The sequence below is a fragment of the Olea europaea genome, chromosome 7 (assembly GCF_002742605.1).
Source record: "Olea europaea var. sylvestris chromosome 7, O_europaea_v1, whole genome shotgun sequence".
Classification (NCBI taxonomy): Eukaryota; Viridiplantae; Streptophyta; class Magnoliopsida; order Lamiales; family Oleaceae; genus Olea; species Olea europaea.
In genome coordinates, this window is record NC_036243.1 from 6,436,203 (window position 1) to 6,460,652 (window position 24,450).

At 36.7% G+C, this 24,450-nt stretch overlaps 1 protein-coding gene across 1 annotated transcript; it reads left to right on the forward strand.

The window, feature by feature from the left end:
* Nucleotides 1-7,609: 7,609 nt before the first annotated feature.
* LOC111396814 (E3 ubiquitin-protein ligase UPL1-like) lies at nucleotides 7,610-24,249 on the forward strand. Its single transcript, XM_023023340.1, has 17 exons — nucleotides 7,610-7,763; nucleotides 7,950-8,068; nucleotides 10,319-10,414; nucleotides 10,492-10,698; nucleotides 10,926-17,442; nucleotides 17,603-18,660; nucleotides 18,805-19,092; nucleotides 19,172-19,373; nucleotides 19,830-20,080; nucleotides 20,172-20,449; nucleotides 20,990-22,112; nucleotides 22,191-22,337; nucleotides 22,448-22,528; nucleotides 22,608-22,833; nucleotides 22,952-23,091; nucleotides 23,636-23,742; nucleotides 23,975-24,249. Exons 2-17 carry the CDS (start codon nucleotides 7,973-7,975, stop codon nucleotides 24,075-24,077), a joined length of 10,920 nt encoding a protein of 3,639 aa, XP_022879108.1. The 5' UTR covers nucleotides 7,610-7,763; nucleotides 7,950-7,972; the 3' UTR covers nucleotides 24,078-24,249.
* Nucleotides 24,250-24,450: the final 201 nt, after the last annotated feature.

Consider the following 24,450-nt stretch of genomic DNA (forward strand, 5'->3'; position numbering starts at 1 on the left):
ACTAAATTATTTAGCTATTTATTTCTTTCTCCAAATTTCAATTGCTATTTATTTTCATTTTCATTTAATTTTATTTTTCTCTCTCATTAATCTATCCCTTCAGAAATGAACATTTAGTCGAATTCTCTCATTGTATCATACACTTTTTTTTTTTTTTTCAATTTCATTTTCTTCATAAATTTTATATTTTATTAGTTATATTTATATATTATTCTCTTCTATTAATCTTTCTTGCATTAAAGAAAAAATGAATCCACAATAAATATCAATAAATTACGAATGTATTTAGCAATTTTTTAAATTGCAGAACTACACAAAATTTAAAATGAATAAGAAATTAACTTTCGGCTTAAAAATTACATAAAATATCAATATATTATCTTAATGGATTGTTTTTAATTTTATGCATTGGACAATTTTTTTTAATTAGAATATAACATTTAAAGTTTATATTTGATTTTAGAACTTTGGTAGAGTCAAGCGAAATATTCTCTAAATTTTTAATATTTTATTACTTTACTAAAATCATTTGCTTTTTAAGTTTAATTTATCATATTCAACTTTATATTAATTTGCACATCTTATCTTTGGTAACGGTTTTTTTCCAAAAAATTTATCAAAATCAATAATGAATTTTAACTATATTTTATAAGATTTACAACTTTTATCCATTTTCAAACTACACATTTCCTTATTTTTTTTAATCAAAAATTGCTAAAACTTTTACCATTTTTTTAATCAAACAACCCCTTAATTTGATGACCTCATTAAACATACCATTTAAGGTCACAATATGTATATTTACATGTACACAGGGGCGGATGTAGGGGGATTGGGCTAGATTGTAGTCCTCCCCCCCTCCACCCCAAGACCCAAGAATTTTCCCTTTTTGTAAGTTTTTTTTTTTTTTTTGTAAAAACAATTTTTCATGTGTAATTTTTTTTCCACATATTAGACCTACTTGAAATTTTGTAATCGGGTCTTAGATCAAATCCTGAATTCACCCATATGTGTATAGTTACTTCTAATTAATTGAGGGATAAGAATTCATATTTACAATGAATACTAATGATGAAAAATTATATTGTACTACACTGTCGAGTAATACAAAGATTCGTATAAGAGGTGGGGTAATAAAAATAGTACAAGAATTCAGAATATATCAAACTGTCATTTTGCATACTACTCATCTTTAGCCATTAGGGTTCAAGGTGGGGAAAATATGAACTTTAAGTTGAATTTGTCTACAAAAACTACATTTTGTTTTTAAGTCAAGGAGGACAAGTTATGACTTTACCCTAATTAATTTAGGCCAAAGCCCTTAACAATATCATCCTCAAAATCCATTATGTGTAGGGTTTTAATCTAATTTTTATTTGGGAAATTTGCAAAATACACAATGTATATAGGGTGTAATTTTATTTTACATATCATATTTTATAACGTTATAATTTGGGCATATTCGATAGTGATTATGAGAATTCATTTTTTGACCGCTAGAGAGAAAAGTAAGTTTTATCTATGAGTAAAGAAATAAAAAATGATAGCTGTAATATTGAAATAACGGTTAAAAAATTGATTTTTTGAAATAAAAAATTGCTACCAAATGGAGGTTTTATATACTACATTTTGCATAATTGTTACGAAAAGGTTAGTTATTCACGCCACATTTTTTATTATCTGCACCACATTTTAATCCAATGAAGGTTTTCAATATTTTCTTATTTTCACACTTATATCCTCAATTTTTTGTTGCATTTTTATCTTTAATATTCAATTAATTAGTCCATTTTGTCTAATAAAATATGATATAAATTGTTGACTTTGACAGTAAAACCGAGCCATAAAGTCAAAAAACCTACACTCAAATCTCAATATAGGATCTCTACGTAACATGTATCTCATTGCAAGGGCTTGATGTGGCACAATCTTTTCGTCAATACATATAATAAGAAAATAAAGACCCAACTATTTCCTTTGTTTATAGGACTTACTAGATACATTCTTTTTCGCATATTCTTGTTTGGTTGTCTTTTTCTTACCTACAATACTCGCAAAAAATCTAAAAAATTCTGGAAAATCACAATTAACTAGGTTAATAGCACATAAAACGTGCAAATCATGGCTTTTCGTTGGTTTGAGAAAGTAGACGTACACCTATTCTTGGCCATTTTGATTGTATCCCAAAGGTGTAGTATTTTGTGCATTCTTTGAAGTCGATGGGTTACCATCTATGTTTTTTTTTTTTTTTTTTACGGTAAGTGCAATTGTAACACTCATCCTAAATTTAACATCTCGAAAAATTTGTCATAATTTTTTGAATAGTTAAAGCATTTTATATTCCGTATTTTAGTAACTTATAAGGATATAACATATATAATGTGAAAAATGAGTTGACGGTCCATTTACGGGTGATTCATTCCTCTTGGTTTCGTTACCATTTAGTAATTTGAATAAATGGAAATGAAGTTCTCCATGAGCTTTTTGCAAATGTATCTTGATATTGCCTTTTTTGAGCACTGGACACATCAAAAGTCGGATGAAAGTAATGACGACAACAAGAAAATCGAAATGGTTGCTCTTGTTGCCGATTTTGGTTTTCGGCAATGTCGTATTAGCTTAATCCACAAGGGTTGTACATTCATACCAAGATCTCGATTATTCGGCCCTGATCGACCTTCCGAAATTAGCCAAAAACATGGGATGAGAAACTGCAAAAATTTGACTAAAATAAAGTGAACTATCTACATCGGTGACACGTGGCTCCCACTTAGATATCCCCCCCTCTTTTTTCTCTTTACTTAACACAAAGGTTTCAGATGTAGCTTGGTCACTAAGCTAAATCAGACCACTTGCTAAGGTTTCCCAAGCTGGACTGTAGTGTCAATTAAGGGCCTGTTTGGGCTCCTTTTTTCACCAAAAAAATTGATTTTTTGACCGTTATTTCATTATTTCAGCTATCATATTTGACTTTTTCTCTCACAGGTAGACCCCACCTTTTTCCTAACGATCAAAAAATCAATTCTCAAAATCACTTCCAAATAGGCTCTAAATCTAGCTTTAATCTAATAACAATATTCTATTGATGAGTTATATTAATATGAGCCCGTTTGATTCTCATTTTTTGGCCACAAAAATGAAAAATATGATCGGTATTCATCACATCAAACCACCATATTTGACTTTTTATCCCTTGTGTGAATCTCGTAACGACTATATTTTTCATTCTCATTCTTAAAAAATATTAATGTCAATTTCATTATTTAAGAACCCTGATTTGGAGGTGTGATGAATAATTTTTTTTTCGAGAATGGACTGAATGTATCTCACTGTGTACTTTTGAAATACTTACCCTTTCGGAATTTTTCTTACAAACTAATACGAACTAAATGGATAAATGGTAGTTTGATAATGTCTGTCGTGAATTGATGGAAAGATCTTAAAAGTAAACTTAGTGTTCATTTTACTTTTATGTACTTATTGTTTAGAGTCATTATGTATTAGTTCATATTTCTTACTATTTGGATAGAAGTAAAATTAGTGTTCATTTTACTTTTATTTTCTTTGGGTCTTCATGTTAGTTTTTAAAAATATTGAAGTTTTTAGTTATGAAAAATGTATTATTTCCTATTTTTACTACTTGGATATATAAATTCTTTTTTAAGTCTATGCAAAAATTGATATGAATATTGATAACAATTCAAATTAGAAATCAAGGGAGTTACAAATAGTATCGAAGTCAAGGTTTACTTTACTATAGACTCGGTGATGTAGGATTAATTAAGAAGAAGAAGCAGTATAACAGAATGAGAAAAAGAGAAGAGGAAGAGAGGGAGCACGTAGGGGGAGAAAGAGGGAAGATAGGGAAGGGAAAGTGGGCAACAAGCCAACGTGAATAATTCCATTCATTAATTGATTTGTTTCGATTACAAACCATATAAATAACAAAAAAAAAAAGAGTCTAAGTCAAGGCTTGGGCCGAACCCATTATGCAAGCCAGTAAAACATAAAGCATATTTAAATGGCCTAAATATATGGCCCAATAATGAATGTCCGCATCAACTCTCTTGGAATAGTAGAAAAAATTCTATCATATCGAGTGGGCAAATCACAAAATAGTGTTGTCAAACTCCCTGCCACAAACTAAGTAGTTGAACAAACTCTTTCGACGCCTATAAACACATAAGGGCGATGACCCGTGCCAAAGAAAGTCCTGGTGACTCCTATTATGCTCCAATAAATTAGGGTCAAGTTGTTGAAGTGTCTTTCTGGGGTTCTAAGTATAATCAGAATCAGGTCGACCTACACAACAAACAAGGAAGCATTGCATTTCTCCATCCTTAGTCAACACAAAATAATATCAATTTTATCTTTGCGTACTGTTATAGGTGGAATTGAAGTAGAAATAACATGTTCAAGTTGAGGGTTCGCAGATAGAGGCATAAAAGGATTATCATAAGGGTTAAAATGGCCTTTGTAAGCAATTAAATCTTCAACATTGAAGATGGAGTGGTAGCCAAAATGTGATGTAGATCAATGACACATGCATTTGGATCAACTCGCTTTAAAATTTTAAAAGGACCAGTACTATGAGCTTGCAACTTGGAGGCGGATCCAAATGGACGCCTTTTCGATCTAATATGAATTATAACATAATCTCCAATATTAAATTTAACATATTGTTTATGCATATTAGCTCAAAGTTTATATGATGCATTATTTGCTTCCAGTTGTTTATTGATATCAATCTAGAAGTCATAAAAATATACAAATGCCTCAGCTGAAACAAACATTTTAGCATGTTAGAACATGGGAATAAGGTCCAAAAGCTACCTAGGCTCATAACCATAAACAACTTTAAAAGGACTCGTAGAGCTGTTATATGTAATTTAGATGGTAGGGATGATTAAATCTCAATTCCTTAGATTTTTCTGGACCAGGCACCTTAATAGATTACCAAAATTGCGACTAACAACCTCAGTTTGACCATTAGTCTAGGGGTAGTAGGCAATAGAGAATTTTAATTTAGTGCTAACCATACACCATAGGGTATCTTAAAAAATGACTAGTGAAACGTACATCTCCGTCCAAGACAATGGTTTTAGGAAGGACATACAACTTGACAGTCTCACGAAAGTATAACTTGACGACCTTAGATGCATCAGAGGTCTTGTTACAAGGGATAAAGTATGCCATTTTCGATATGATATCCACCACAACGAAAATGGAGTCATGTTTCTTCGGAGTACATGGCAGCTATAGTACAGAATCCATACAGATGTCTTGCCAAGGATAACTAGGGACGTGTAGAGACCAGTGTTTTGCCTCTTTTGCTTGGCTCGTTGATAGGTGTTACATATTCCCGCTATCTTAGCCACATCTGTTTTTAAACCGGACCAATAGAGTTGACGATCAATTTCCTTTATGGTCTTGTCACGCTCAAAATGTTCGGCAAACCGTCGGCATGACTTTTTCAAACTATAAAGTCTTGCACTGAAGTCCTAGGGACTGCACAACATATTGGATCTAAAAATATAGCCCTCCTAAAGATGGAAACCATCAGAAGTATCCAGCTACCCATTTTGCGAAGCAAGAAAAATGTCTTTGAAATCAGGACATGACTTGTACTCTTCCTTATGTTTTTCAAAATCGATGAACTAGACATTCACGAGGACAAAAGGGAGATGCAACTACCTAATGCATTAACTGCTTAGTTTTCAACATCCTTCTTATGCTTCAAAGCAAAAGAATAAGCCTACAAATATTCGATCTAGCGACCATGCCTAGAATTTAACTGTTTTGGGAAATAAGGAAGCGAAGGGCATTATGGTCCAAATAGAGGACAAATTCCTGAGGTAACAAGTAATGATGCCAATAGCATAAAGCTCGTACAATTGCGTACAAACTTTTTGTCATAAGTCGAGTACCGTTGTTTGTCATCATTTAATTTCTCACTAAAATAACCAATAGGATGACGTTCTTAACTCAAGACTATTTATTCCTACCCTTAACGCATCACATTCGACCTCAAAAACTTTGAAAAAGTTAGGAAGTTGCATGATAGGAGCTATGTCATTTAATAGATTCCATGTTATTATAAAATCACATGCAAAACACGTGTTACTAATTAGCTTGATTAAGAAAGAATAAAAAGATATTTTAATTTATTTGTCTGTGTTATAAAAAAAAATATAGAAAAAAAATAATATTTTGTGATTGATGATAAGTGTGTTTTTCATACACTTGTTAGACATCTAAATGAGTTTTAAATGGATGAAATTCTATTCATAATCAGGTAAACTTGCTTTTATAGGTTGAAAATCTCCAATTGAAAGAGAATAAGACAAAAGGAAGAAAAAAGACCAAAAGCGAACAAAAACATAATTTTTAGGACCAAATTGAAAGTACTAAAAGTTAAAGGACTTTAAATGCAATTTATGAAGGGCATATTTGAAATAAAATAAAAAATTCAAGGACCAAAATAAAGAAAATCGATGTTGAGGGCCTTGCCGTGTAATTACAAGGGCTTGGGGGGGCTCAAACAAGGGTTAATTCATGATTAACATGGACTTGAAAGAACGATATTGGTGATACATCATCTATTTTGTTCACATAAAATCATGAGATCAAATCATTGGGTCAGTTTAGTTCGATTTAATTCATTTCGACTCAATTCGACTCTTGTTCCCTATAAAATTGGTCAATTTTGGGACCATGCATGCAGTGGTGCCTTGGGAACTAATAATAAATTCGACTATCTTAGATTTCTCTTTTTTGCTAATGCATTGCGCCAAGATGAGCCGTACCTTTGAACATTAGATCTCAAAATTATCTATTGTCAAAATTTCATTTTTATACATGTTTTCTTCTTTCTTTTGCAGCAAAACTTAATGCATAATTAAATTTCAAATTTAAATAATTTTATGAATATTTTACAAATTCTTATCTTTAATATAGTCCAATAGAAAATATATTTTTAATTCTATGTTTCATAAATAATCAAATTTTTCGTTGTTTCCAATGTGGACATCAGTTAAGAATCAAGACCATTAATAATTTTTAAATATCATCAAGTTATAAATACTACATGTATTTTTAATATATATTGTTGTATATATTTTCTGAAGAATTAATTTTCTTTTAGGATTTTATCGTTTGTACCGTGTTTAATAATTTATCGTTTTTCATCTTTATAAATTGATCTTGAGTTTTGAAGTGAGTTTTTGTTTGTTGCCTTGCTCCATCGAGTTCACTCTAAATGAAAATAGTCAAAGAAAAATCAAGAAGTCCAAAAGAAAATAAAAGAGATCAAACAAAGGAAAATGAACCCATTTTAGTAGAGAAAATGAAGAGGTTGTTTGTCTTTCATTTTGGGAGAATATATAGAATTTTGAATAGTAGTTTTTGGAAAATATGTGGTTGAAATTAAAATTTTTTTTATTGATTTATATATAAAATATTTTATTCTGGGAATGTGTGGTGAGGAATGTTGCTGTAGCAAACAATTTATTTTGATAAAGGAGACAAAAAGGGGCGAATATTCAAGAAGATGAGGGACCAAAGAGCAAAACCGCCTTATAACCCTATAAATTTCGGAGATGAAACTACGTTGGAAAAGAGACTTTATTGTGTCAGAAGACTCAGCCCCTTCTTTCTGCAAGGGTTTCAATTTCAATCATTTCTACGTAGATACACTCTTTCGGCTCTCTGTACAGTCGAACCCTTCGATGTGCCTGCATCCACCGCACCTTTCTCCCCATAAGGTCAGCCCCTTGTTTTGTACACACGCATGCTTTCTCTTTGTATATGTATTAATTGATGGGATTTCAATTTTGATTCATGGGTTCATCGGTATTTAATGAATTTGGTGGTGTTTGTTTACGAAGATGATATTCTGATACTGATTCTTGGTGGGCTTTTTTTGCTTTTAATTTTTGTTTTTATTGCAGTAAATAGAGTAGCGGATGTTAAAATGGCTAGTTCAAGATCAAGCTTGCCATCCAGGCTCCGCCAGCTGCTATCTAGTGAAGGAGCAATCGGTCCCTCTGTTAAACTCGACTCCGAGCCTGTATTACTTCTCTTAGTTTCTCTCTCAGCTTTTTGATTATGTATGCGTGTGTATTTTCCAATTGACGTTCAGGGTGCTGTGCTGTACTAACTATTAGATGGGTGAATCGGCCCATACTATTTACTTGATTGTTGGGGTTTAATAATTAAATTAATATCAGAAATATGTTTTATAGAATGGCATTTTTATCTGAGAGCAATGACTTTTTTCTATTCATTCGATCCTTTTTTTTTTAAAATTTTTTTATTTTTTATGAGTGATTGGGGTTGGGAAGGGGGAATGGGTGGATTGAGTTGGAGGGACTTTTGCTGACTTAATTTATCCATAAACCTGGACCCGGTAACCTTTGTTACCAGATTATGTTCTTTAAAGGCGTCTATTGGATAGGATTGGATAAAAATTTTAAACACATAATTTATATATAATGTTTAATATTTATTCTGTTTTATGTTGGAAATAAATAAAATTCTGATAGATGCTCCTTTATGTTGTATTCTGTAAGTCCTCTGGTCATATAAATAAAATTTTGAAATCTCTCCACCATTATTACTTGGTATGTAGTCAAATTAACACTTCACATGTCGAGACATATTTGGGCCAAAGGGGTATTGATTGGAGGCATTTTAAACCCTCTTTCTACTTTATAATAGTTAATGTATTTTATTTGAATGAGGTTTTATTTGGTTCTATTTTGATTTTAAACTCTACTGGGAGCAGTTTTGTTGCACGGACAATTCAACTAGGGTGGTGTATTTGTTTTCAATGTGTGCATTAACACACTACTGTGGTCATTTTTATTTCATTATTAGAAATATTATATATTTTTAACTCAGATTTATTATTAAATAACAAATTATGTACTCATATTTAAAAGATTTTAATAAGAAAAATTAAGAAAAAGTATAACTAAATTTATGTTATATAAATGAAGAATTTTTTAAAAATTAATCAATGTGTTGTGTTAGCACAATTTTGAAAATTGCTTTTCGGTGTGTCCATCACTTGTCGGTGCATCATAGGGGAGCAGTTTATTGATATCTTATTGATGTTCTTTTTGGAATTCTAATTACATCTAGCTTTCTATTTCATCTATAGAGTAACTACTATGATATGAAGGCAGGAAGCTGCTATAAAACATCCTGTTGTGAATTTTAAGAATTGAATAAAGATGTGAACACTTACTATATGGTGCTGCCTTAGCAATGAAACCAAATATGGATATGGCAGTTAAAATATCTCCTCATGGAATCAGGACAATCAGGAGGAGAACAAGAAGTATTAGGTGGGGTGAATATGGAGGACAAGACAACCATGTTTAAATTTTCTCTGCTTGGTGGCCATTCAAAGAATTAAAACATAAAACTTTGCTTCCAGAATGTTCAAATTTCAAAAGACATTTTAAAAAAATCCAAATAGGAATTTGTCTACCAAATGTCTGTTTAAGGTGTTCTCTTTCGTTTTTTTTTTTAATATACATGGCTATGATACCTATAAGCAGAAAACTTCAAATAAAAATAAGATGAAATACCGATTGATATATTCATGTTATTTGTGGAGGTGGGACAGTTGGGGGATTGACTGAAAAAATACCAGTTTATAGTAATAGACAAATTGCTTATATAGCAATTGATGAGTTCGTTATCTATTCAGCTTCTTGGATAATTCAATGTACTGATGTAGAATCATTGACCCGATGGTTTTACGTTATTGATGTCCAATATATATATAAGGCATTAGAATAGATGTATGTCATCTTTATTGAACTGGCGAGGCATTGTTGCTTCTTCATTAGTGTATTTTATTTTATTTTGTTTTGTAGGTTAAATTGGTTATATTTAATTGACTGCTCTTTAATTCTAACGTTGCAATTGGCTGCCAATTCCTTTGATTTTATGTTCCTCATATCTGAATTAAGATTAATTCTTCTTTATCCAGTGGAGGAGTCTGTTATCAATTTATTAGCTTTACTTTTTTGTCTCCATCACGATCTTGATGATCACATTTTCAATACTTCGGAGTAAACTTTTGTACTCTGCCTGTGGGACATTATGGGTGAACTTGCTGAACTTGATTTATCTTGTTTAAGCAGTGATATCGAGTTCCTGTAATTGTTAAAATATTAAGCTGTATGTTTTTTGTTTCATACTCTGAGATCTGACTTGGAGATAAGAAGACCTTTTACGATTTTTATGTAATCTGTCCTTTTCTTACCTGGTTAATGAACGCTGACACACTATTTTTCTTTCTCAGCCTCCAAGAATAAAGGCATTTATTGACAAGGTTATTCAATGTCCATTACAAGACATAGCAATACCTCTATCTGGCTTTCGTTGGGAGTTTGGCAAGGTGGTGAATAGTCCTATTTGTAGTTATTCTTTTCCCGTGTTTAATTGGCTTTCCACTTATATTTTGCTTTGTTCCAGGGGAATTTCCATCACTGGAGACCATTATTTCTGCATTTTGATACATATTTCAAGACATATTTATCCAATAGAAACGATCTCCTCTTGTCCGATAATATTTTAGGTGATGTCTGCCCATTTCCAAAACAAGCAGTTCTGCAAATTCTGCGAGTGATGCAATTCATCCTAGATAATTGCCACAATAAGAGTTCTTTTAGTGGCTTAGAGGTAAGCTGAAGACTGAAAATACAATTAGTTTTTTATTGTAGTTGGATAAAGATTTTATTATGCATCTTTAATAGGTTACCTAACACTGCTCCCCCTCCTGAATTAATTAAAAAAAGGAAAGGAAAGGAAAAAAGACAAAGCTCACTCTGCTTTTTCGTACCCTGAAGGGTGACAAGAAATTCAATCCTGCATAAGTTCTCTGTCCTAAACTTCTTTTCTCTCTTCAGCATTTCAGGCTCTTGCTTGCATCAACGGATCCTGAAATTGTCCTTGCAGCTTTGGAGACGCTGTCTGCCCTAGTGAAGATAATTCCGTCCAAATTACATGCACATGGAAAGCTGGTTGGATGTGGGTCCGTGAACAGCTGTCTCCTCTCCCTTGCACAGGGATGGGGTACAATAGAAGAAGGCTTGGGTTTGTATTCATGTGTCACACTACATGAGAGGACCTCAGAGGAAGGGCTAAACCTCTTTTCATCTGATGTGCAAAGTGATCAGGAAAAGTTGCAGTGTCGCATAGGGTCAACGCTTTATTTTGAATTGCGTGGTACCAAGCCTCACAGCATTTCAGAACCTAATGATGACACAGTTCCTTCTGGGATGAGTGTGATTAATCTTCCTGATCTTCATTTACGTCAAGAGGATGATCTGTCACTTATGAAGTTGTGCATTGATCAGTATAATGTACCTTCGGAGCATAGGTTCTCATTGTTGACCAGAATCAGATATGCCCATGCCTTGCGTTCTCGCAGAATATGCAGGATTTACAGTGAGATTTGTCTTCTTGCTTTCGTTGTGCTTGTACAGTCTAGCGATTCACACGATGAACTTGTTTCCTTTTTTGCTAATGAGCCAGAATATACAAATGAATTAATTAGAATTGTGAGGTCTGAAGAAATTATTTCTGAAAGCATAAGAATTCTTGCGATGACGGCTTTGGGAGCATTGTTAGCTGCATATTCAGCATCTCATGAACGTGCACGGATATTAAGTGGATCAAGCATAAGTTTTGCAGGTGGTAATCGTACGGTCCTTTTAAATGTACTTCAAAGAGCGATCTTGTCATTGAAAAACTCCAGTGATCTGTCGTCTGTTGCCTTTGTTGAAGCACTTCTACAGTTTTACATGCTGCATGTGATATCTTCTTCGAGTACTGGGAGCATTATTCGTGGGTCAGGAATGGTACCTACCTTTTTACCTCTTTTGGAAGATTCAGATCCTAAACATGTGCATCTTGTCTATTTAGCTGTGAAGACTCTGCAGAAGCTCATGGATTACAGCAATACAGCAGTGACTCTTTTCAAAGATTTGGGTGGAGTAGAGCTTTTGGTTTACAGATTGCAGATTGAAGTGCATAGAATGATTGACTTGGCCGAGGCAGTAAACAAGACTGCTATCAATAGTGAACATAATAAATACAGTGATGATCAGTTTTATGCACAGAAGAGACTCATCAGGGCTTTGTTGAAGGCACTTGGTTCTGCGACTTATGCTGCGGCAAATTCTACAAGATCACAGAATTCTTATGATGTTTCTTTGACTCCGACTTTGTCAATGATCTTCAGTAACATCGAAAAATTTGGAGGTGAGATTTATTCCTCAGCTGTAACTCTTATGAGCGAAATGATTCACAAAGACCCTACCTGTTTTAATGTCTTGCATGAATTGGGTCTACCTGCTGCATTTCTATCATCAGTATCTGCTGGTATACTTCCTTCTTCAAAAGCGATTACCTGCATTCTGAATGGCCTCGGTGCAATTTGCCTCAACGCCAAGGGCTTAGAGGCAGTGAGAGAAACTTCTGCTTTACGCTTTCTCATTGATATATTCACCGACAAAAGGTATGTGATGGCAATGAATGAGGGTATTGTTCCTTTGGCGAATGCTCTGGAAGAGCTATTACGGCACGTATCTTCACTGAGAGGTACTGGTGTTGATCTTATCATTGAAATTGTTAATAAGATTGCATTGCTTGGAGACACAACGGGTTCTGGGTCATCAATGAAAGATAATGGAAACAGCACAGTGGTAATGGATTCCATGGATTCTGAGGACAGGGAAAATTTAGGCTCTTGCACCCTCTCCCTTGGTGCGAAAGATTTGTCGGTAGAAGGAATCAATGATGAGCAGTATATCCAGCTTTGTATCTTTCATGTGATGGTTCTAGTTCACAGGACAATAATAAATTCTGAGACATGTCGGTTATTTGTGGAGAAGTCTGGTATTGAAGCTTTATTCAAACTTCTGTTGCGCCCTAGTATTACTCAATCAACCGAGGGAATGTCCATAGCATTGCATAGCACCTTGGTATTTAAGAGTTTCACTCAGCATCATTCTGTTCCTTTGGCTCGTGCCTTCTGTTCTGCACTCAGAGATCATCTGAAGAAAACATTGACTCTGTTTAGTATTGTCTCTGGTTCCTTTCTGCTGGACCCTAAGAGCACTCCAGACAGCAGTGTATTTTTGTCCCTGTCCCTTGTTGAATTCCTCCTATTTTTGGCTGTATCAAAGGACAATCGCTGGGAAACTGCATTGCTCACAGAATTTAGTGATGGCAGTAAGGATGTTCTGGAAGATATAGGTATTATTCAGCGTGAAATTCTATGGCAAATTGCTCAACTTGAAGACACTAAGGTTGATACAGAGGAAGACTTTACTGGTCCTGGTGACGAGTCACGACTGCCAGGATTGAGTGCAAATGATACTGAAGACCAGAGATTGAATACTGTCAGTAGGTTTCTTGATCCTTCACGAAGACGAACTTCTGGATGGAGCTTTGAGTCCCAGTTTTTTGACCTTATAAATCTTTATCGTGATCTCTCTCAGCAACAAGGTATAGATGGACCTTCAAGTTCGTGGCTGGGAGCCAGTCAAGAAGAACATCAGTCTGGTTCATCTGATGGTACTGAAATATTTGATAGAAAGGAAAATGACAAGCAAAAATCTTATTATCGTTCTTGTTGTGATATGTTAAGATCATTATCCATTCACATCACCCACTTGTTTCAAGAGTTGGGAAAGGTGATGCTACTCCCATCTCGTCGCCGGGATGATATGCTAAATGTGTCTGCTCCTTCAAAATCAGTGGCTTCTACCTTTGCTTCGATTGCTTTAGACCACATGAATTTTGCGGGTCACCCTTCTGGGTCAGAGGCATCTGTTTCAACCAAGTGTCGCTACTTCGGCAAGGTTATTGATTTCATTGATGGTGTGCTTCTGGACAAGCCTGACTCTTGTAATCCTGTTCTATTAAATTGTTTGTATGGACATAGGGTCATTCAATCAGTCTTGACAACATTTGAAGCTACCAGTCAGTTGCTTTTTACCATCAACAGAACTCCTGCTTCTCCCATGGAGACTGACGAGGGGAGGCAAGACCAAATAGATGAAACAGATAGCTCGTGGATATATGGACCCTTGGCTAGCTATGGTAAAGTTATGGACCATTTGGTGACTTCATCTTTTATATTATCCCCCTTCACAAAGCATTTGCTTACCCAGCCTCTAGTTAGTGGGAGTTCCCCATTTCCTCGGGATGCAGAAACATTTGTGAAGATTCTTCACTCTATGGTTGTGAAGGCTGTGCTTCCTGTTTGGACCCACCCACAATTCCCAGAGTGCAGTTATGAGTTCATTGCGAGGGTTGTTAACATTATGAGGCACATCTTCTCTGGCATAGAAGTGAAAAATGTTAATAATAATGCAGGTCGTGTGGCTGGGCCGCCTCCGAATGAGTCAGCGATTTCAACAATTGTAGAGATGGGATTTTCCAGGTCGCGAGCTGAAGAGGCCTTGAGGCAGGTTGGTTCAAATACTGTGGAGCTTGCAATGGAATGGTTGTTCTCACATCCTGAGGAAACCCCAGAAGATGACGAACTTGCACGTGCGCTTGCTATGTCCCTTGGGAACTCTGAATCGAACTCAAAGGAAGATGCTACAAATGAAAACAATCCGACCATTGAAGACGAATTGGTGCAACTCCCTCCGGTCGATGAGCTATTGTCTACATGTAGTAAACTTCTACAAATGAAAGATTCTTTGGCTTTCCCTGTTCGAGATCTTCTTGTGATGATTTGCTCACAAAATGAAGGTCAACAAAGACCAAGAGTCATTTCATTCATCATCAACCAAGTGAAGCTTTGTGGTAGCATATCCAACAGCGGAAACAGAGACATGCTTACTTCTTTTTTTCATGTTCTTGCTCTAATTCTTAATGAAGATGTGGCTGCACGAGAATTAGCCTCTAAGAGTGGTTTGGTTAAAGTTGCATCAGATCTGCTCTCACTATGGAATTCTAGTTCCCATGACGGAGAAACATTGCAAGTTCCAAAATGGGTGACTTCAGCTCTTGTTGCCATTGATTGTCTTTCTCAAGTGGATATAAAGTTAAATGCTGATATATTAGAACTTTTGAAGAAGAATGATGTTGGTAGCCAATCATCTCTTGTCATTGATGACAACAAGCAGAACGAATTGCAGACAACTTTGGGGATATTGCCGAAGCATTTGGATGTACAGGAGCAAAATCGGCTTATTGAAATAATTTGTGGTTGCATGAGGAAACAAGTACCTTCAGAAACAATGCATGCTGCATTGCAGCTCTGTTCTACTCTTACGAGAACTCACTCGGTTGCTGTTAGTTTTCTGGAAGCTGAGGGTTTGCCCTTACTTCTTTCCTTGCCAACAACTAGCTTGTTTGTTGGCTTTGACAATGTTGCTGCTATTATAATACGACACATCCTCGAAGATTCCCAAACCCTCCAGCAAGCTATGGAATCTGAGATACGGCATAGTGTTGCAACTGCTAATAACAGACAGTCCACTGGAAGGCTTACACCCCGCAATTTTCTGTCTAATTTAAGTTCAGTCATTAAACGGGATCCAGTGATTTTCATGCAAGCTGCTAAGTCTGTGTGCCAAGTTGAGATGGTGGGTGATAGACCATATATTGTCTTACTGAAAGACCGTGACAAGGATAAATGCAAAGAGAGAGAAAAGGAGAGAGAGAAAACAGAGGAGAAAGATAAACAACACACTAATGATGGAAAGGGTGGTGTTGGCAGTGGGCATGGGAAGCACGCTGATACAAATTTTAAGAATTTTAAGATCCATCGTAGACCTCCTCAGAGTTTTGTAAGTGTGATTGATGTTCTGTTGGATTCGGTAATATCTTTTGCACCTCCTTTGAAAGATGAATCTGTGACCAAAATTGGCTCATCAACCGATATGGATATTGATGTTTCTACTAGCAAGGGAAAAGGGAAAGCTATTGTTTCTGTATCTGAAGAGAATGAAGCCAGCAATCAAGATTCTTCTGCAGCCATGGCTAAGATTGTGTTTATATTGAAGCTCCTGACTGAGATTCTTTTGATGTATGCATCATCTATTCATATTATTATCCGGAAGGATGCTGAAGTTTGCAGTTACCAGGGTCTACCTCAACGAGGTGCTATAGCTTACTGTAGTGGTGGAATTTTTCAACATGTTCTTTACAAGTTCTTACCATGTTCTGAAAATTCCAAAAAGGAGAGGAGAACAGATGTGGACTGGCGGCATAAGCTGGCTAGCAGAGCCAACCAGTTCCTGGTAGCATCCTGTGTTCGCTCCTCAGAGGCAAGGAAAAGAATCTTCACAGAGATCAACAATGCTTTCAATGATTTTGTTGATTCTTCTAATGGTTTTAGGGCACCACGAGTTGATATTCAAGCTCTTGCTGGCCTGCTGAATGATGTAATAGCTGCTCGATTGCCAACAGGTTCATCCATATCTGCAGAAGCTTCTGTTACTTTCATAGAGGCCGGTCTGGTTCGATCATTTACTCGAACTCTTCATGTGTTAGACCTGGATCATGCCGATTCGGCCAAGGTTGTGACGAGTCTTATTAAAGTTTTGGAGTCCGTGACTAAGGAACATATCCATGCATTTGACTCGAACTCTGGAAGAGGGGAGCGTGCGACAAAACATACAGATAACAGTCAGCCTAGGGAAGATAATGCTGTTGGTAGCATGTCACAGTCCATGGAAACCACAAGCCAAGCTAATGAAAATTCAGGGCCAACTGACCACAGAGAGTCTCTTAGCACAAACCAGAATTATGTTGGTTCTGAGGCTGTCACAGATGATATGGAGCACGACCAGGATATTGATGATGGCATTGCCGCTGCTGAAAATGATTACATGCATGAAAATTCCGAGAACATCAGAAATCTTGAAAATGGTCTTGATACTGTAGGCATAAGATTTGAAATTCGACCTAATGCAGAAGGGGATCTTGATGACGATGATGACGATGAGATTTCAGGGGATGAAGGTGATCAAGATGATGAAGATGAGGATGGTGATGAACAACACAATGACCTGGAAGATGATGAATCACATCATTTGCGACATGCCGATACAGATCATGATGACCATGAAAATGATGAAGACGAGTTTGATGAGGAGGTAATGGAGGAAGCAGATGACGACGACGAGGATGATGATGATGATGGTGTTATACTGAGGCTGGGGGAGGAAATGAATGGGATAAATGTGTTTGACCATATAGAGGTTTTTGGCAGAGATAGTTTTAACAGTGAAACACTCCACGTAATGCCCGTTGAAATTTTTGGATCCAGACGCCAGGGTCGTACTACATCCATCTACAATCTATTGGGCAGAAATGTTGATAGCACTGAGCCTTCCCAGCATCCGCTTTTGGTGGAACCGCCGTCCTCAGTGTCTGCAGGCCCTCCAAGACAAACAGGTTTGCTCCCTAACAAGTGTCCTCTTTTCTTAGTATTTTCTTTTATGAATTTGTATAAATGTTTGTGCGCTGTTACAATTTATGAAAGATGCATCCAGTCTTTAGTAACAACCAATTTTTACACACGGCATCTGTTTTTCCTTTTTGTACCTGTTTACAGAGAATGTCCGCAATGGTGTCTTGGATAGAAACTTGGAGGGTCCCTCATCTCGGTTGGATTCATTTTTTCGGACTCTGCGAAATGGACGTCAAGGACACAGATTTAATTTGTGGGCCAATGATAACCAGCTAAGTGGTGGATCGAATTTGTCTGCACTTCCTCAAGGTCTTGAGGATTTTCTTGTATCCAGCTTGACCCGCTCAATCCCAGAGAAATCTTCCAATGATGACCCGACGATTGAATCCCAAAATAAAGGTGAAGTTGGTCCTGATTCAGCTGTAATGATGTCTGAAACTCCAGTTGAAAATCATGGAAATGCTGAAAGCAGTTACACTCCTGCTCCCTCTTCGGCAGTGTTGGAAAACTCTAGGAGCGACAATACCATGCCTGTTGCAAATGAATCCATCCAGGGCGCAGAAACATCAAGCCAACAACCTCAGTCTGTTGAAATGCAATATGACCATAGTGATGTTGTGCGGGATGTTGAAGCAGTGAGCCAAGGGAGTAGCGGAAGTGGGGCAACTTTAGGGGAGAGTCTTCGAAGTCTTGATGTTGAAATTGGAAGTGCTGACGGTCATGACGACGGTGTAGAAAGACAAGGTGGTGGTGATACACGAATGAGGAGAACTAGTGTATCATTTGGAAATAATACACCAATGGTTGGGAGAGATGCATCACTTCGTAGTGTCACTGAAGTTTCAGAAGATCCAATCCAAGAAGCAGATCAAGGTGGTTCATCTGAGGAACAACATCATAATGGTGACGCTGAGTCTGGGTCAATTGATGCTGCATTTCTAGATGCGCTTCCGGAGGAGTTGCGGGCTGAAGTTCTTTCTGCTCAACAGAATCAAGAATCCCAGCCTCAAAATGCTGAGCCACAAAATACAGGTGATATTGATCCAGAATTTCTTGCAGCGCTTCCCTCTGACATCCGGGAAGAAGTTCTGGCACAACAACGGGCACAAAGACTGCACCAGTCACAAGAATTGGAGGGTCAACCTGTTGAGATGGACACAGTCTCAATAATTGCAACTTTTCCTTCCGACATTCGAGAAGAGGTATTTTATCAGTTGTGACTTGTGGCCTCTCCATTTCTCTTGTTCTTCCAACTTATCTGAGTTATTGGATATGGATTTAGCGTCTGATGATTGTATTTTTCTGAATCTCTCCATCTCTCTCTCTCTCTCTCTGTGCATTCTCAGGTTCTTTTAACTTCTTCAGATGCTATTCTTGCGAATCTGACGCCTTCTCTTGTCGCGGAAGCCAACATGTTACGTGAAAGGTTTGCACGCAGATATAACCACTCTCTCTTTGGTATGTATCCTAGAAACCGCAGAGGTGATTCTTCTAGACGAGGTGATGCCTTGGACAGAGCTGGGGGAATCCTTTCCCGTAGATCAATTGGAAGTAAGCTAGTTGAGGCGGATGGGTCACCTTTAGTTGACACAGAAGGTTTGAAATCATTGATTCGGCTGCTTCGTGTAGTTCAGGTATCTGTATGGCATGTTTGAATTCTTCAATGATGTTTGTTGTAAATTTAAAAGTATTAATTATTTTAATTTCATGCAGCCACTTTATAAAAGCCAACAGAGACTTCTCTTGAACCTATGTGCTCATATTGAAACCAGAACTGATTTGGTCAGAATCCTGATGGACTTATTGATGATTGATAAAAGAAAATCATCCAATTATCTAAATGCTGCAGAGGCCTCTCATAGATTGTATGCTTGCCAGAGTCATGTGATGTATTCTCGTCCTCAGTATGTTGATGGTGAGATTCTTTTCTGATTTTTAATCATTTTTGGGCAAATGTTTGGTTACTTTTGCAAGTGATAGACTAAGGTCAAGTGAAAGTGAAGGCTGGAGTCTAAAAATTTTGATAAATTACTAAACATTTTATTTTTAGTACAGAAGGTGGTGTTTGGAGAATTGTGCCATGCTAAAAGATGATACTTCTGTGAAACAGGATCCTTATGGAAGAATGTTTATGTATGCAGATACTATTTTGTTATGCTATATTGAACATAACTTTTGTATTAAGATTTCTGAAGCTTTATCTAGTTTCAGCGGAGGGTCTAGTAGAAGGAAGAAAATGGAATATAAATGTTTTCCGTCGCATACATGATTTCAAGCATCTATACACTTTTTTCTTCGGTGTCTTAAACTTTTTATCTTATTTTGAAGAAAAATAGATACCTACTTTCAATTACCTTGTTTCTCGTAATAGGTGTTCCACCTCTGGTCTCTCGTCGTGTTCTGGAGACTCTCACCCATTTGGCTCGTAATCATCCTTTGGTTGCAAAGTTATTGGTTGAGCTCCGAGTGCCACAACCATCTCCTATGGAGTCACCAAGCTCTGATCGGGGTAAAGGTGTTATGGTGGTTGATGAGGAACACCAGGGACAGGCGTCACTTGCATTGCTTTTAAGCCTATTGAGTCAACCGCTTTATTTAAGAAGTATAGCACATTTGGAACAGGTGATAGTTTACAAACAATTTTTATATTTTGCTACTAAATCTTGAATTGTCTGTTGGGACTGTTTGTAATCGTGCTTTATCTATGTTTCAGCTGCTAAATTTATTAGATGTCATCATTGACGGTGTTGAAAGCAAATTAAATTCATCTGATGACCCAGGGGCATCTGCAACAGAACAGATGTCAGGTCCTCCGACTTCCACGCCAGATGCTGTGGCGAGTAGTGGTTCTGGAGCTACTTTGGCGGAGGGTGATGTTGCCAATAAAGTGTTGGTATCTGGTGCAGATAGAGAGCATGACACTCGAAGTGTATTGCTTCATCTGCCGCTAACAGAACTCCGACTTCTATGCTCACTTCTTGCACATGAAGGGTAATATGTAACATCTATGCTTTCCTTTTATTACATTACATTGAATAGTAATGCCGGAAATTTTTAATGGCTAGTTGTGTTCGTGCAGGACTTGCTGTGATTCATTGGGTCGTAATATGATATATATTTAAATGTTACTATGAACTTTGTAGAATGCGATTTGCTAAGATTTCTGGATGCTACGCTCAATTATGTGTGTTTTTATCTGTGTAGGGTTTTGTGGGGGGTTAATATGTATAGAGGCAATAAAATGAGCATGGATGGTTCTTTTGAAAGGAATTATAGTAGGCATTTATAGTTTTGTGCCTTGGTGCATTTTAAGTGATTGTTCTAGTTGTACACTACTTGCCTGTGTTCGCCTAAATACTATTACTTACTGAATTTTGACTAGGAAACTGGAGTGCTCGTGGTAGAGTGATGAATGATGAATATCTTAATATTGCATTTATCATTTTCCTTGGTAATTGTGTGGGATTGTTATGATTATTTCTCACGTTCTATTGTATTGGTATTGATTTCTGAATGTCCTTGTTTCTCCAGTCTATCAGATAATGCTTATACTCTTGTGGCGGAGGTACTAAGAAAACTGGTGTCTATCGCACCTGTTCATTGTCATCTATTCATAACTGAGCTTTCTGGTTCAGTTCAGAGCCTCACCAAGTTTGCGACTGAAGAGTTGCACATATTTGGGGAAGTAGATAAAGCACTCCTGACTAGTACTACTACTCATGGACCTCCAGTGTTCAGGGTGTTGCAAGCCTTGAGCTCTCTTGTCGTTGTACTCAATGACGGAGATAAAAATCACCAGATTCTCCCTGATAAGGAGCAACCTGGTGCTATCTCTGTGGTGTGGGACATTAATATGACTCTAGAACCATTGTGGCAAGAGCTGAGCAACTGCATAAGCAAAATAGAGAGCCATTCAGATACATTTTCTGAGCAGTCACCTTCAACATCTGTTACAGTTACTTCTAAACGGCCTGGAGTGATGCCTCAACTTCCTGCGGGTACTCAGAATATCTTACCATACATTGAGTCCTTCTTCATAACGTGTGAGAAGTTGCATCCTGGTAAGTCAGTGTCAGGACACGATTTCGGTATAGCTGCAGTTTCTGATGTTGAAGAGGCTGCTGCATCTGCTAGTCCTCGGAAGACTTCAGGTCCTGTTATGAAAGTTGAAGAGAAAAATGTTGCTTTCATAAGGTTCTCAGAGAAGCACAGGAAGCTTCTTAATGCTTTTATCCGTCAAAACCCAGGGTTACTTGAGAAGTCTTTTTCACTCATGCTGAAAGTTCCTCGCTTCATTGATTTCGACAACAAAAGGGCTCACTTTAGATCCAAGATCAAGCATCAGTATGATCATCATCACAGCCCTCTAAGAATATCTGTGAGAAGAGCTTACATTCTTGAAGATTCGTATAATCAACTTCGGATGAGGTCAGCACAGGATTTGAAGGGAAGGTTGACTGTTAATTTCCAAGGGGAGGAAGGAATTGATGCTGGTGGACTTACCAGGGAATGGTATCAGCTGCTGTCGAGGGTAATTTTTGACAAGATGGCGCTACTATTCACAACAGTTGGGAATGAATCGACATTTCAGCCAAACCCCAACTCCGTTTATCAAACTGAGCACCTCTCATACTTCAAATTTGTTGGTCGAGTTGTGAGTAATTTCCATTATCTGGTTGTTCTATTGAACTGTATATGATGATTTGTCTTAATGTATACGAATATTTCCCAGGTTGGAAAGGCACTCCTTGATGGACAACTTCTTGATGTTCATTTCACTCGGTCTTTTTACAAGCATATTCTTGGGGTTAAAGTGACATATCATGATATTGAAGCTATTGATCCTGATTACTTTAAAAATTTGAAATGGATGCTTGAGGTTGGTTATATTTGAAATCGCAACCCCCCCTTTTCTCTTATGCTAGGTGCAAACCTTCTTCTTTCACATGATATTGATTATTAATCCTTTTTTTTTAAAACTTATTGCAGAATGAGATAAGCGACATTTTAGGCCTAACATTCAGCATTGATGCTGACGAGGAGAAGCTGATACTCTATGAACGTACCGAAGTACGTATTTTTTGCATTACGGTATACCTTGATGTTTTTTCTATGATCGTTTCACCAATTTGTGTTTTGCGTTATGTAGGTGACTGACTATGAACTGATCCCTGGTGGTCGAAATATCCGAGTAACTGAGGAAAACAAGCACCAGTATGTTGATTTAGTTGCTGAGCATCGGTTGACAACTGCTATTCGTCCTCAGATAAATGCATTTTTGGAAGGATTCAACGAATTAATTCCTCGCGATTTGATATCTATTTTCAATGACAAGGAACTGGAACTCCTCATAAGTGGGCTGCCAGATATTGATCGTGAGTTTTCTACCAATTTTGCTTCGTTGTTAGCCTGTTAATCTGCAATTATTTGATCTTTCTACAAATCTTTTTGTGCTTATTAGAGTTAACTAATAGAATAAAAAATGTCTTTCAGTGGATGACCTGAGGGCGAATACGGAGTACTCTGGGTATACTGCTGCTGCTCCTGTCATTCAGTGGTTCTGGGAGGTTGTTCAAGGATTCAGCAAAGAAGACAAGGCTCGCCTCTTACAATTTGTGACTGGCACCTCAAAGGTATGTTAACCTCTCTGTTGTCATTCGCCCTTTTTTCAGTGCCAAATACTCATTTATGTTTTCATAATGTTAGGTCACCTTCACCGTCCCAAAGTCCCCGTCATGAGAATCAATAGTAATTTAGAGTGGTTTGGAACATTTAATGTTTGTAGTAGGTAGCACGCAATGAGATTGTCCCTTCATGTCAAATTGGGTAAACTACACTTGGCTCTACCTATAAGATTGTTCCTTCACTCGAAAAATATTATTGGTTGCCTTTTGTGGCCCAATACCGATTGCAAATTCTGTTGATTTTTTCATGTTGGAGTTGGATCAAAATTTCTTGTGATGCTTTTTTGCCTCTTTTTTTAAATCTGACATGCCACCTGAAATTATTTTCTTGTTCTTAACACATAATGGTGCCTTAGTACAGGCGTCTCACACATTGTAGACACATTGTTACATTTTTTAAGATATTGAGAAAAGCCACTTTATATTTATTTTCAATAAGTTTTAGTTTGTCGTGCGATGATATTGAGAAAAATATTCTTATCATACCCCACAGGTGCCTTTAGAAGGATTTAGTGCTCTTCAAGGCATTTCAGGATGTCAAAAATTTCAGATTCACAAGGCATACGTCAGTGCGGATCACTTGCCTTCAGCTCATACATGGTAATCTTCCCTCGCTTATTAGTTGAGAGCATGTTTGGCTAAAAAAAGTAAATCTTACCTTCCGGTCAAGAAGTTTTCTTATTTTCAAGTCCTGACCTGTGCAAAATGTTTTATGCACCTACCCTGCTTATTTACTTACGAGTTAAGCTTAGTCAAACAAGTTCTTAAGCTGGGATTGCATTGGTGGTTTCTATTGGGCAAAACCTAACAGATTTTAACTTGCTGCTTCCAGTTTCAATCAGTTAGATCTTCCAGAATATCCTTCTGAACAACATCTGGAGGAGAGGCTTCTCGTTGCTATTCACGAAGGCAACGAAGGATTTGGATTCGGTTGAGACAAGAACTAGTTTGTATAGATAAAATCTTGTCAGGAAAGTAACAGTAGTATTTATAAGAGAATTCTTAACGTTGTTTTAGTATCTGAATGTCGATAATCTGTACAGTCCAATATTTGCTGTTGAATTTTCTGACAGATTTTTTCTATTCCATCCATCGCTTCGTGTCCAAGTTTTTCTTGGTTTAATTTTCCGAATTTGCATGCTGCCGATCCAGTCGTGGTTTTTCGGATGCACATTTGTTGGGCTTTCTGAATTTCAGTTGCCCAAATTAATTTTTACCAGAAAGAAGAGTGGATATAAAGTATAATTTGATTTCATGGATAATCACATTTAAAAAGAATAGATGTGTTGAGATTAGGATCTCTTGCGG

Coding starts and splice junctions, on each gene's coding strand:
- LOC111396814 (XM_023023340.1), top strand. CDS start 7,973: ATGGCTAGTTCAAGATCAAGCTTGCCATCCAGGCTCCGCCAGCTGCTA. Junction 10,699..10,925: donor GTTCTTTTAGTGGCTTAGAG/GTAAGCTGAAGA, acceptor TTCTCTCTTCAG/CATTTCAGGCTCTTGCTTGC. Junction 20,450..20,989: donor TCACTTCTTGCACATGAAGG/GTAATATGTAAC, acceptor TTGTTTCTCCAG/TCTATCAGATAATGCTTATA.